This window comes from Filicampus tigris, chromosome 18 (genome assembly GCF_054856515.1).
Source record: "Filicampus tigris isolate MCC_2025a chromosome 18, RoL_Ftig_1.0, whole genome shotgun sequence".
Classification (NCBI taxonomy): domain Eukaryota; kingdom Metazoa; phylum Chordata; class Actinopteri; order Syngnathiformes; family Syngnathidae; genus Filicampus; species Filicampus tigris.
The window spans coordinates 8,016,480-8,029,896 of NC_141234.1; the positions used below are offsets into that span (position 1 = coordinate 8,016,480).

At 38.9% G+C, this 13,417-nt stretch overlaps 1 protein-coding gene across 7 annotated transcripts in view; it reads right to left on the reverse strand.

Annotated features, from left to right (window-relative positions):
• Window positions 1–13,417, reverse strand: part of LOC147132268 (TBC1 domain family member 20) — a 57,507-nt gene that overhangs the window by 29,839 nt on the left and 14,251 nt on the right. The window contains exon 11 of one of the 7 annotated variants that reach the window (XM_086014537.1): window positions 8,857–8,946. The exons of 4 other annotated variants lie outside the window; for them this stretch is intronic. In XM_086014537.1, the coding sequence (XP_085870663.1) occupies window positions 8,885–8,946 (62 nt within the window). In that variant the 3' untranslated portion in view covers window positions 8,857–8,884. Of the gene's footprint in view, window positions 1–8,856; window positions 8,947–11,856; window positions 11,973–12,204; window positions 12,755–13,417 lie in introns of those variants that run through there. 2 more of the 7 variants (XM_086014534.1, XM_086014532.1) reach the window with 2 other exon arrangements.

The following is a 13,417-nucleotide window of genomic DNA, read 5'->3' on the forward strand; positions in this document are numbered from 1 at the left end:
AAAGAAAATCCATGTTGTGAAAATAATTTAGAAAATTACAACAGAAGTTGCAGTGTTAATAAAGTCATAATATTATGAGAACAACTAAAGCGATAAAAATAACATCGGAATATCACGTAATCTATTATGAGAACGCTCGCAACATTCTGAGAGCTAAATCCTAATATTAAGCTACAAGTACACTTAAAATTTTATGTGACGTCATTTTCCAAGAAGGAGGAAGACAATCGGCTTAATTTTTTGGCGGTGTGTTATGGAAGGTAGGCTATTGTAGTTGCCAATTACTGAAAACACGACATAATAAAACATGCTCATATTGGTCCTTTGGTGACGACACATGACAATAATACATCAATGAGAAATATTGATATCGCAATACAATACCTCCGAAGTGAAAAACATGACATCAATTAATGAATTTTTCAATTTGCAGTCAATGTTTCAGCACCAGAGAACGCCGACTAAACACTTTTAGACGACACTACTGTAGCCTACTATAGCCACGAGTTAGTTGATCTATTCTTATATGAAAGCACTTCTTGTTCCTCTTACCAATTGTAACTTCTTCAAAGTTCTCCCCCTTCTTTTGGGTTGGTTGTTTTTTTTTCAACGTGAATAGCACAACAAAAGTTTAGCGATTCAGGTAGAAGACGCCTTGTTTGTAGAAAGAAGAACCACAGTCTCATTTTTCTACAAGAAGCGATGATAACGTCACAATAATGAACTTTACCACACGCCCTTTTCTAGACATTCAATATTTTCAAGCCTTGTAAATAAGCACTGAATGGACTGATGGATTATTTCTATAGATCTGTACTGTAAAGCGTGATGATGACGATGATGATGATTTTTTCCAGAGCTTCCGACTTTTTCCTCTATTCGGGACCTCCAATGTAAAGCACAAAAACATCACTGGGCATTTCCCCCCCTTTCACTTCCTTATTAAGAATAAAAGATAGTTTCAACATAAAACTGGTTTTTTTTGTTTTTTTTTACTTTTTCACTGAATCGACTCAAATCCATTTGTGAGCCGTTTTGTGGCCTATATATACAAAGAATGGAACCTCTAGATGTCAAGTAAATTTATTAAGGAGATTATGTAAATAGAAAAAGCAAAACACTCACAGTTATGCCTTCACCTAATATTATCAGAAAATAAATGTTAGAAGTTTAAATAATTTAAAATCAATTATGTCTAAATGTCGAAATGTTATGAAAAACACAAGTTGGAATAGTATGAGGAAAAGTCATATGTCACATTCAGAAAATTACAAGAAAAACAAAATCAGATTGAAATAAAATCTGGAAATATTACCAGAAATAGTTTATTAATATAAGAAAAGAGTAATGAAGCTACAATAATAAAATATGAAAATAAAATCTTATGAGAAAAGATCACAATGAGTAAAAGTTATGAGAATAAAATTGTAATAGGATGAGGAACGACGAAAGACACGTTACGAAAAAAAATCCCCAAAGTTATGAAAACAGTCATATCATGAAAATAAAGCTGTATTATGATAGTTAAAATATATATATTTTACGAAAATCAAAATTCGAAATGTGGTGCATATTACGTTAAAAAAGCCCGTAATTTACGAGAAAAAAAAGTTGTAATTTACGAGAAAAAGTCAATGTTGGGAGAGTTAAATTGCAAATTATGGAATTAAAAAAAAGGTAGTAATGTTACGTGAATGAAGTCGTAATATTACAACAACGACAAAAATCCATGAGAAGACATGGATTGTATACATCACATTAAATTAGCCTGAGCCACTACGACAAAACTTTCACTGTTTTACTTATACATTGAATGACTTCATTGGAGAACGACGACAACGAAAAAGACGACAAGAAAGATATTTTATTTATTGCCCAGAAGCATTTAAATATGCTAATTCCAGTTTTCCCATAACACTTGACCTTTCAGCCCGGAGCAGGAACTGGCTTTAAATTGTTCATACATGCTCCCTCACGCACTCGCCACTTAAATCATTCATGTTGCGACTAGCAAAGTCGAACCTTTCAAAGTACAATAAGAGCAAAACTTAATCGGACACTTCTTTGTTTTGAAACAACGACAACAGAAAACAAGCAGTGGCCGTTTTACCAGAGTATTGCCACATCAACACAATTGTGAAATTCTTTTCATCGGGTGGCTGACATGGCAAAACGACACAGGCAAAGCACACTGGTGGTGACCATTTGTTGCTTGTTTGTGTGCAAACAGGTACACCTGCACCTCACGCACACACGCATTGATGTGCACTGCATGCAACCACTCACAAACACAGCACATAGTGTGATAGGCTTGTTGTTTCACACCTCATCGCATTTCAATTAGCGGGTAACACACACGTGCGAGGCCAACTTGCCGGTGTGTCGATTGCACGTTCATTTGGATTCTCTGCAACCGCTTCCTTTCGAATTCCTCTCTGCTTTTACATCAACGTGAGTGACAGCGTTTTGACCTCCTGCTTTGTCAGGGGACGTGCTGGCAACGCAAGCGCCCGATGGGGAAGACACTTCCAGGGAAGGAACAAGGAATGATTCCCTACCCTCACTCACCCATCCCCCAGCTCGATTCTTGGTTGTCCTTTTAGATGAGAGAAAATGGGGCGACGCCGTACGACCAACGACATCGCTAACTATCGTACTGGCAAAGACAACACACGCTCTACATTATTCATTTCAAAGTGGTGCAAATTAAAGAGGGCAAAATGGAATTGCTCTGAGCTGCATAAGCACTTGTTGCTAGGCAGAAAACATCACAATCTTAGAATAATAGTTGTAAAATGTCACAAACGTAATATTATAATACGAGTAAAAAGTCGCGATGAGGCGCACAACAACTTGTTGCCGGGCAGAATTTTTTTTAATGGCAAAGTACATTTGTCATGCTCGTCAAGACCTGCATTCCTTGCGTCAGCTGTGTCCAAGCTCTCCTTTTAAGAAGGGCTTGTCTTGCTGTGAACATCTTCTCTGCAGAATTCTCACGCCCACGCATTAAAAACATTTGTGTATTTCCCCGTGTTGGCGAATAAAATAACCTTTGTGCCTTGTGTTATTTTTTTTTTTTCTGCTGTAATCTCTCTTTTGCTCTAATGTGTCTTTTATTGCGTTGCTACAGTACAACGCCCTCAGGCACTGCACATAAAAAAATAAATAAAAAATAAAAAACACAGTCTGTTTGGCTTAATATGAACAAATCACACCATATGTGGGCTGCACACATTCTGTAGTTTGAATTGAATAGCCAAGACTGCTTGTGTTTTTTTGGGTGTGTTTTATGAACTACAGGCTGCATGTCAGTAGCAGACAATCAGAAGCATAAGGTGCAGGGGTTTGAAAATAACTTTTATAACTTTCTTCACGACAAAATATCAAAATGTTCTCTTGAAAATATCTAACCTTTTCCCAAACTATAATTTGTTTTTTGGCATTTTTGTAAATGCTTAAAATATGACAAAACACTGAATACAATCCAATATTTATTTTATTTTTTTATTTGAATATATAACACATTCTTGCTTAAAATATATACTCAAATACTGTTTGCTGGCAAATACCAGGCTTGGAAAAAAAATCCTACTTTTTTTTTTTGAAATACTTAACATTTTTGGTTCAAAATATTTTTTGCTTGAAAGATTTCGATTTTGGGGTTAAAAAAATAAATAAAAATTGTCAAATCTATCCAACAGTGTCCTTCAAAAATATATATTTTTTAAATCCTGAGAATGTGAACACAAAAAAGAAAAGAACAAAAATCGGAAAAATGAAAGGACTCTCAAAATATATATTTTGGGCATTTCTTTTCTTGAAAATAAAACATTTTTCCTTAACATAAGATTATTTTTCTTAAATGTATAAAAAAGTTCTTATTCTAATTCCAAAATATACATTTCACCTTGCAAATAACTCCTTTTCTCTCAAATACACTTTTTTTTTCCAACTCACAATGCAAAAAAAGTCAAAATCTCCAATCTTTTTATTTTTACATATTTAAAATCTTCAACTACAAGATTATTTTCTGAGGATGAATATATTCTTGAAAATAGACTTTTTTTCCAAAATAGAATAGAATAGAAAATTAAAATCTCCATCTCAAAAACATTTAAACAACTTGTTCTCCAAAATAGTATTTTTCTCAAAAACAAATTCTCCAAAAATATTTTAAAATTATACACTTTTTTCTTAATAAAAGACAAAATGGAACTTGTCAGAAATATACAACTGTCTTTAATTTTTAAAATCCTGAACAAAACTGGGGCAATTTTTTTTTTTCTCAAAATGTTTAAAAATGTTTTCTAAGTTTTGTTTTTCTCTAAATTGTTTTTTTCTCCGCCACACTAGAATGCCCACAGGCACAACACACATAAAAAAAACAACATGAACAAATCACACAGTATGTAGGTTGCATACATAGCTTCAATTCAGTGGCTTGTGTTGTATTTGTGTTTTATGAGCTACAGGCATTAGACATTCAGAGACTAAAGACGCAAAAGGCAGACGTTATGAAGGAGAGTGAAGAAAAATGGCTCTCTGTACGCGTGTGTGTGTGTCTGCTATTAAAGTTGTATTGCGCTCTGCTTTTAGCGCGTCGGCCATCAGCGTCAAGGCAACTTCAGCTAATCATTTTTTAAAAAGCTCTGTGCTTTGTGCACGTCCAAGACTCGTCTACGTTTTATACTTCGAATGTGTGCGTTGTTACACTTGTCGGCCTGTGTTTCGTATGATTAGCCGAGCAATTTCTCAAGTCACTCAAATCAAATTTATAAATACATTTGGATTATTTTAAAAGTGTGTTTAAAGAACCCAAAAAGTAACGCCTGGGATGGAGAGGGGATTAGTGTAGTGCGCTTTACATTCTGCATGGAGGCAAGAGTGGAAGAGTCGAAGTCACCTGAGCGAAGCCGATCTCCCACTAGGAGATCATGTTCCGACTTCCATTAGAGAAGCAGCATACCGGTCCCGTGCAATCGATACCGTCCGACGCGACGCCTTGCGTATTATTTCGCCTAATCGTGCGTCGCCGGCTGTCGGACGGAATCAGTGCGGAGACGTCCGAAGAGGGACGTGGAGGCATCGATCGCGCTAGGTGCGGGAATTCATCTGGGATTTTGCCGGTGACTTTCAAGGACATGATGTTCCACTTGAGCTACGTTTGGAGCAACGTGTGGTTGTTCAAGGGGAAAAAGAGCTTGAAGGACGAGCCATACATTTCCAAAGACAAAACATTTGACAAACTTTTCATCCACAAATGCTCAGAATAAGAAATCCTTTCTCTGCGTATAGACCGTTTTTTTCCCCTTGGAAATATACTTCTAAAAATCAATATCACTTCTAAAGTTATGATTTTGTTTACCCCCCAAAATCTATGGATATTTTTTCTTGAGAATATATTTTGTGTTTTATATATATATTCCACGCTTGCTTTATCCTGATTATTTTCATTCCTGTTAAATATTTCTCTCTTCAGTCTCTTCAGTGTTTATTCACTGTACTTCATGTCTTCTGCTCTGTGGTATGTGTGTGCGCATGCTCAGTGCAAAAAACTGTACACCTTAGAGCTAATACTCCCTGTGCTTACTCAATGACAGCGCCACTGCCACCTACTGTAGCGGATGAGCAATTACATTTTTTTTTCTAGTATGGCTAAAAAGCATGCTTTTCTTATGAGAAAAAAACCCCAAAAAACCTCACTTGTTCCTCTTCAAGTTTTTTTCCCCTGTATGTTTATTCTCTCTCTGCATTATTCCCATTTTGTCAAATTTTGTGTTTTATTTTCCGTGTGGCCCCTAACACACCTTCCTGCATTGGAGGCAGAAATATTTGATCATGCATGTATCAAAGTCATTCAATGGCGTGGCCGGTGTTGAAAAGGCACTTAAAAAGCAGTGGGCTGTGATTGTGCAGTGTTTGACCAAAACTGCTGCCGACAAGTATAACCTTTTTGCTTCTACTGGCATTCATCAAGCCACTGTAGAAGTTCTGCTCCGATGTCCCCACGTGCACACAAGAGCAACAATACTTGATTACACGCCGCACAAGCACACACCGGATGTTTATTGGCGACATACATCTTCATTAGAGCATGCGGTCATATTGCGCTGCTTCTTCTGCCGCCTGTGATTCATGAATGCTGAAATCTTCTGAACACACACGCGACATGTCAGCGTAATGAGTGAGGGATGCTCAGCTCAGCTCATCACCTAACGTGACAACTATGTCTAGTTTATTGCCATGCCTGCAATTTATAGCCACATTTCCCCCTCGTTGAAGCTATTTTGTCTGCTCCTTTTTTATTTTTTCCATTTGAACACTCAGCAACATGTGAGATCAAATGCTTGCTATGATGACAAAAAATCTTTTACTTTTGCCCCAGGCTCATGTGGATCAATTCACTGGTCGGAATTTGTCCAAAATGGCTGCTTCAAATAAAAATGGCTGACATCCTGTTCAATTTCAGGCATAGGTCCTTGAGACTTTTCGTGCGTCCTGTTACGATAGACATGTCCACAAAATTTTGTGTCGATCAGGCGGGCGTATTCTACCAAATTTTTTAGGGGGCGCTACAGAGTGAGTTTTTAGAGGTGGCTTCGTAATCCGCGGTGTCGTGGTGTGTCGCCGCTTTAATTAGCTTGAAAACAAAACGCACTGTCATGATTTCCCCCCGTGCTCCCACGAATTAAATAAAAAAATCCTGCTGAGTCATCATAAATCAAAATGGTCATCTGATCTCAGAAGGACAGCAGCAGGCAGCGGCAATAACTAAGAGACTTTGACCAGATCAATATCACAGTAATGAATTGTACTCAAACACACACACACGCACGCACAGACTTTCATTAAATGAAATTATGGTTTGGCCGAACATTGTGGAGCGTAATGCTATGATTTTTAATCCCAAAATAATCTCATTTTATTCTCATGAGATTCAAAAAAAATCTCAATCAATGACAACTTTATCCTCGTGAGACTCCAACTTTTTTGTTGTAGTATCATTTTCTCCTCAGCGGGTTCCTAATACGCCGCCTGAAACTCATTCCGCCGCAAAGCGAGAGCGACAGGCCTCAAAGTAAACCCAAGCGCTCCCTTTAGCCAATTTCCGGCGAAATGCATCCGCGTCGCGGCGGCGGTCGCCTCCCCGAGCTCGCCGCCAAGCGGTCCCGCGGCCCGCCGGCAAAGTGGAACCGGGGGCTTTAATGGCCACAAAAAAAGCTGACGCCATGACATGCGATGGAAACGCAGCAGTATATTAGCGCCCCGCCGGGGAACCAAACTGCTTACAGGACACTGCGAGGAGAGCCCTTAATGACCCAACGTGTGTAGATATGTGTGTGTGTGTAGAGCATGGGGACACACGCACACACACAAAAAATCTCATATTGGCATTCTCATGGTTGTGTGTGGGTGTGTCTCACTGTGCAGGTGTTACGTCTCTAAAGGAGCAAAGTGCAAGTGTGCGTGTGTGTGTGTTGATCAATAAAGCCACGGCTGTAATAAGCTTGCCGGGCTCTTTGAGACAGTATTGCAGACGTCCCCGGAGGACTGATATGAGAAAGTGTTGAGTAATTTAGCTGGACAGCAAAATTCAGAAGGGGGCGTCATTACTCACAAATCACACGCGCACAAATGGAGCAAACACACAGACCTAGTGTGCGATAATTGGCTTAGAAATACACACGAGCATCAATAACGGTGACATTAGAGGTGATTAAGTTGTGCTCTTGAGTTTACAATAGCAAATTGGAAAATACAACTTGAGTTTAGTCTCGCAATGTAACGCAGTATTGTGAATTTGATCTTAAAAGAATTAAAAAATATTCTGATAAGATTGCGCCTTCCAGAATGACTATTCTAACTTTATTCTCAGAATACTGTGACGTTTTCTTGAAAAATTATAAATATACACTAAATGCGAGGTTAAAAATTGGTCTTTATTCTCATAATATTACAACTATTTTCAGAAGAGAAATAGAGCTTTACTTTAGTCTCATTAAGTTACATTAAGACTACAAATTGCATCTAGAATGTTTTTTTAAACCTTTTATCTGCCTTGCATCTCGAAAATATATATATTTTTTGGAATAATGACCTTTTTCGGAGGGGGTCTAACTTTATTCTCAGAATATTATGATTTCTTTTCAAAAATATATTGGAGTTAAAAAAAAATCTTTATTCTCGTGATATTACAACTATTTACAACAGGGTTCCCCAAACTTTTCCCAATTATTTTTTTTTCCTCGCAAAGTGAGACTTTTTTCTTATACTACTTGACTTTTTGTTAAAAAAAAAAAAAAGTTTGAAATATATCTAAATAAAGTAAAATTACTCACACTTTCAGAGTACGTTTCTATGCAAATAATGTGGCATCAACACAGAAGTGGACTTTCTGAGCGGAAGTCTGTCAAATATTTTTTGTCTGACTTTTGGGAGCGTTCGACTTTCGGAGGCCCCACTGTACAATGGCGTTCCTAATATTTTGGCGGGTTCAGTTTAACATCCAAATGTGTAGTCAAACGTGTAACCATACGTTCCCCAGCAGTAGCCTTCAGTGAGAGGTAGAAAATGTATGCATGAAGACAAGCGTGTATATGATTACGACCGGACACGCACAAAAACCTTGGACAGGAACGACGAAAATGATGTAAGGCTTTGAAATGAGTGTCTGTCCTCTCTTCTATCTGCTGTTTATCATGTTCACATTTGCGCGAGCAAACAGCGGAACAGCGGTTTATTAAAGGGAGACCATTTGACGTCGAATACGCAACGTGTACGTGTGCACATAGACACTCATGGGCACCTACACAGCACTTGTAGCGGCTTTTATCCCTCATGGAATATACATGATGTTGCCATTACTGCAGCGGAGGATTGTGCGTTACGGCGCGGCGGCGTGAGGATGGGAGGGGCTTTCCCTAACGTGCGGAGATGAATCAAGACCTGAAAAAGGAAATCTGAAAGTCAAAGCAATCACAGCGAATTCAATGCTAGGTGATGAACGGTGATTTTTTGAGTTGATTCTCATACAATAATGGCTTTTCTCCCCAAAAATACGGCTTTCATCAAATAAAAATAAAAGCTATTTATTCTATTCTATTACGATTATGACTTTGCTTTTTAAAGGATTTATTATTGTTTAATTTCTTGAATTTTTTTTCGGCCTGTCGGTCACTCACAGGGACTTAGCGCAAAGTAGACTATTGCTATTAAAAAATGCACAGCCCACTCTGTTGCTGCATGGCAGACAAAGTGGGTCAGCGCGCGCACACATGAAATTATTCAAACACACGCGCGCGCGCCCCGACGAGAGCGGCCCTTTTTTTTGGTCACGCTGGCTGTTGCGGCGTTTTCTGTGACAGAGAAAAGACTTAAGTGGCCATAATGACCAGGCAAGGGGCAGGTAAAAAAAATAAAATAAAATAAATAATAGTAATGATTATTGTTGATGCAAAGAACAGCAAAATATTGAAAACAACAAAATGTTCAGCTCATTCAGAACATCTTGGATTATATTTTTTCCACATTCCAATAAATTCCACTTTGTCTGAATTCCACATTTTCATAAAAGAAAATGACCTTCCATTCTCAGTATACTATTTTGCAGTATACACGAGCTTTTGCATACCCACTGTTAGCATGTTAGCAGCTCTCACTAGTTTCCTATTTCCCCACCGACTGGAACCATTCCAACTTCAAAATATTCCGATCAGTCAAAACACAAACGCAGATCGTTTACATATTCGCGTCCTGCTTGCACATTTCCCCACCAATTCAAACCATTCCAACATTTTGAATAATTCTACAGCATTTCGGCTCAGCGTCAGCTCTCCATCAGTCAGACGCAATTTCTACAGCGATTGCATTCTTCAGTGAGTCACGGCTGTGCAAAGAAACAAGACTAATGACACTCTGGGCTCCGTGTCCGCTGACTCTCTCATCAGACGGCAAGTGTTGCATCATCTCAGATGAACAACACAACACTGATGATGCACACGCCGTTGCAAGGATTGGAATATCGGTTAACGGGGACATATTACCAAAGCAGAGCTGCAGTGTTGTTGGGTGCGTGAAGAAGGGTAAAGTGACATACTGTTAGACAGCTCAAGAGTGTCCAGTAACATCGTTCGCCCCGCAATAGACGGGATCATGAGTCTTTTGTAATGTAAAATATGTACGCTCCTTGGCACAATAAACACTATAGAATCTCTACTTGGACTCTTTCCAGTGAAAGCTAACTAATGAAAGCCTTTGAAAGTCAAATCAATTCCTGTAGCGAGAGTGTTATGATATACGGCGGCAAAATGCTTTGTTGCTTTGTTTCTCTTCCAGCTTTGCCCCTTTGGAGTCTTTCTTCCTCAATTCCACGACTGCTCACATTATTCTTTTGTGCCACTTTTGCTTCATTTCCTCTTTTCGTTTCATCATTTGTCACTCTTGTCCGTCCTCATCTCCCTTTACATTATTTCCATTGTATCGCCATGGCGATGAATCGCTGCATTAATCATCATATCATCGGGGTGACGGATCATGTTATTAATCAGGCCTTTTTTCTTTTTTCTTCTTCTTCTTCCCCCGTCTTTTCGGGCAGCGAAAGAAAGCAAAGCCACACGTTGGTGATTAGCAATTAAATCTCACACACACATTTTGTATGGTGGCACGCTGCTGAGTTGAAGCTTGGCCAGGCAATGCCGTCACTTCATCTCTGCCGGCTTAATCAAACTGTCAGTAATACTCCAAGAGCACATACATAAGGAAAGTCTAGTATTTTAATACACGACTATTTTTACGTCTAATACAGGGGTGAGCATATCGTTAGCCTAATGGCACAGTTGCCCAAGTCATTTTTGAATATTTAAAACAAGAAAAAAAAAAAGTTAACTTTTTCTAACCTCTTCTATGAATGACTTGGCCCATCTGTCCATTTTAAAAAGTCAAAAAAAAAAAAAATCAGTTATGGAGTATTTTTTACTTTGCCACTTCCCACCACCAATAAAAAGGGACTAGCCTACAGCAGCTAGCGTGGCAAGCTAACACATCAGTATACATCGTCATTCTTTTGCGGATGCACAAAGCCACAAAAGATCTAAAAATGCGAGTGAATCCTACCAAAATAGTCACCTGCATTACTACCGGCCACCATCTCGACAAACAAGCCGGTTGAAATGAAGCCGCGTAATATTTGACATTTTTTGGGCACGAGAAAAAAAGTAAGTTACGCAAGTTATCTAATAGTTAAGTTGATGTCATACGCTGAGGTCTAATATAGCTTGCGTGGGCCATTCTCACGTGGCTAAGGGTTAAATTCAACAACAGCAAAGACAAACGCGCGCACACAGATGAATTTCATCTGAGATCAGAGCTTCATTAGTGCAGCTCTAGTTGTTGAGATTGATTTAATTATCAAATCATCTATGCAGTGCGTTGTGTGTGCGTGAGAGAGAGATTAGGCAAGTGATCTTGGCTGACATTGATCGGCCTCGTCTAATTGGGAGCATCTAGCCGTGTAATTGATTCCGCTACACTTCACCACGTGAATTCAACAGCGTCAGCAACACTGATTCGCGCGGATTTTACCCGACGACAAAATTGCGGAGTGACCACAGCAAACAACCAAGGTTAAAGCAATGCACTGTTGCGTTATCAAGTGCAGGAGTAATGCATGCTGACTGAGTGAAATGCACTACAGATGGTGTTTAAAATCCTAATGGGATGCTTTGCACCAAATGTTGGACAAGATTTAAAGTAACGGGTAGAAATTAGAATATTACTGAAATATTTATTTGTAGTATCTCACTCACTCACTCACACACAAAAAAAAAATGCACTAAGCTTCAGTGAACAGCTGGAAGACACTTGAGTGAAAAGTTAGAGCCGAGAGTAATTGGGTCCGAGGTCTTTTTCCATATGTTGAAGATGGAAGTTGTTGGCGCCCACAAGCTGGCGGGAACTGACCCATGAGACACTTGCTGTAATTAGATACATCCACTAGTTCATCTAATAAGATTCAAGCAAGAGCTGTACTAAAAATCTCTCTCTATAAACATAACGTTGCAGAACGGAAATTAAGTGGGAAATACTGTGGAAATATGAGTTTTTATTTCCAAAAAGTTGGGCTGGGTGAAGATGCAAAACCACTTTCAAGCGATGACGCACAATCTCCCACGGGTACGACGCCCCCTGCTATCATGTCAAAGCCAAAAGGTAAGCAGAGCTGCGGTGAGTTTTCTTGATTGCACAGATTAGCGTTAGCTAATAGCATTAGCTTCTGACAAGCGGCACTTATTTGAATATACATGTTATATAAATATACATGTGGCCACATTCCTTCTTTTTTCTTCCTTCCAACCTAAATTATTTCCATCTTCTAACAATCCTTGCAGCCTTCCCTTCCTTTTTTCTTCCCCTTGCTACTTTCCATTCTTTTCATCCAACCTACTCTCTATCCCTTCTTTTTCCATGCCGTACCTTTCCTTTCTCCTTCATTGTAAAAACTTGTCTTTCAATGTTCCCCAAAGGCGCAGTGCTTCCCATTCTTTTTTTTCTTTGCAAATACAAGCTTTTACATTTTCGGCTGCAGCGATAATTGTTTTTTTACGCAGAGTCATTCCGGGAAGTGGCAGCATCTTCTTGAGGCTGCGTAGTGACCTTGCAAAAGCCTGCCCGCTGAGATGAGCTCGACTTTCGCTTGCTCTCTCCCGTCCAGCTCCAGTTTTCCCACTCGGACACTTGCCATTGGATTTAACAATCACTATTTAAAAACACATTAAAAATAGTACACAATACATACATTACTATTTGCTTCTAGTGAAACTGGAATTTAAAATTAAAATAAGTCATTAAGTTGTCCAGGAAGCACACAATATTGCTGCGCGATCACATGGAAAAGTCAACTGGAAGCCTGATTAATCGCTAAATATGTCGTCTCCAACTAAGATCATTATTGATACCTAAAGGGAAACATTCATTCATAAAAACACCACACTTTAATTAATCCAAGAGACTCTGTTAGACTCAGTGGGCGCTGCTGTTTTTGTTAGCAACAGACTCCAATTGGGCCCCAGCAGTTAACTCTTTCAAGTGTGGGAGGCATTCAATCATCAAGTGATACACCGTGTGACAAATTAGAGCAAATTCTAAGATTGCCTCACCAACAAAAACATTTTCTAGGCTTGGAATCTTTTTTTTTTTTTTTCCCCCAGACAACCGTTACCAGACATGCATGCAAACTGCCTACAGTTTGAAAAAAAAAAAAAAGGCTCAGTCTAGCATGGCAGAGAATTATTTCTTATCCGACTACTTGAAACTCCCTCTTTTGTCTCGCCGCCCATACACAATCAATAGTCATTACGCTTTGCGGATTGATCCACATTCTTCACAAAACAGGAATTGTGGGGCCTGGCAAGCAGGAGTG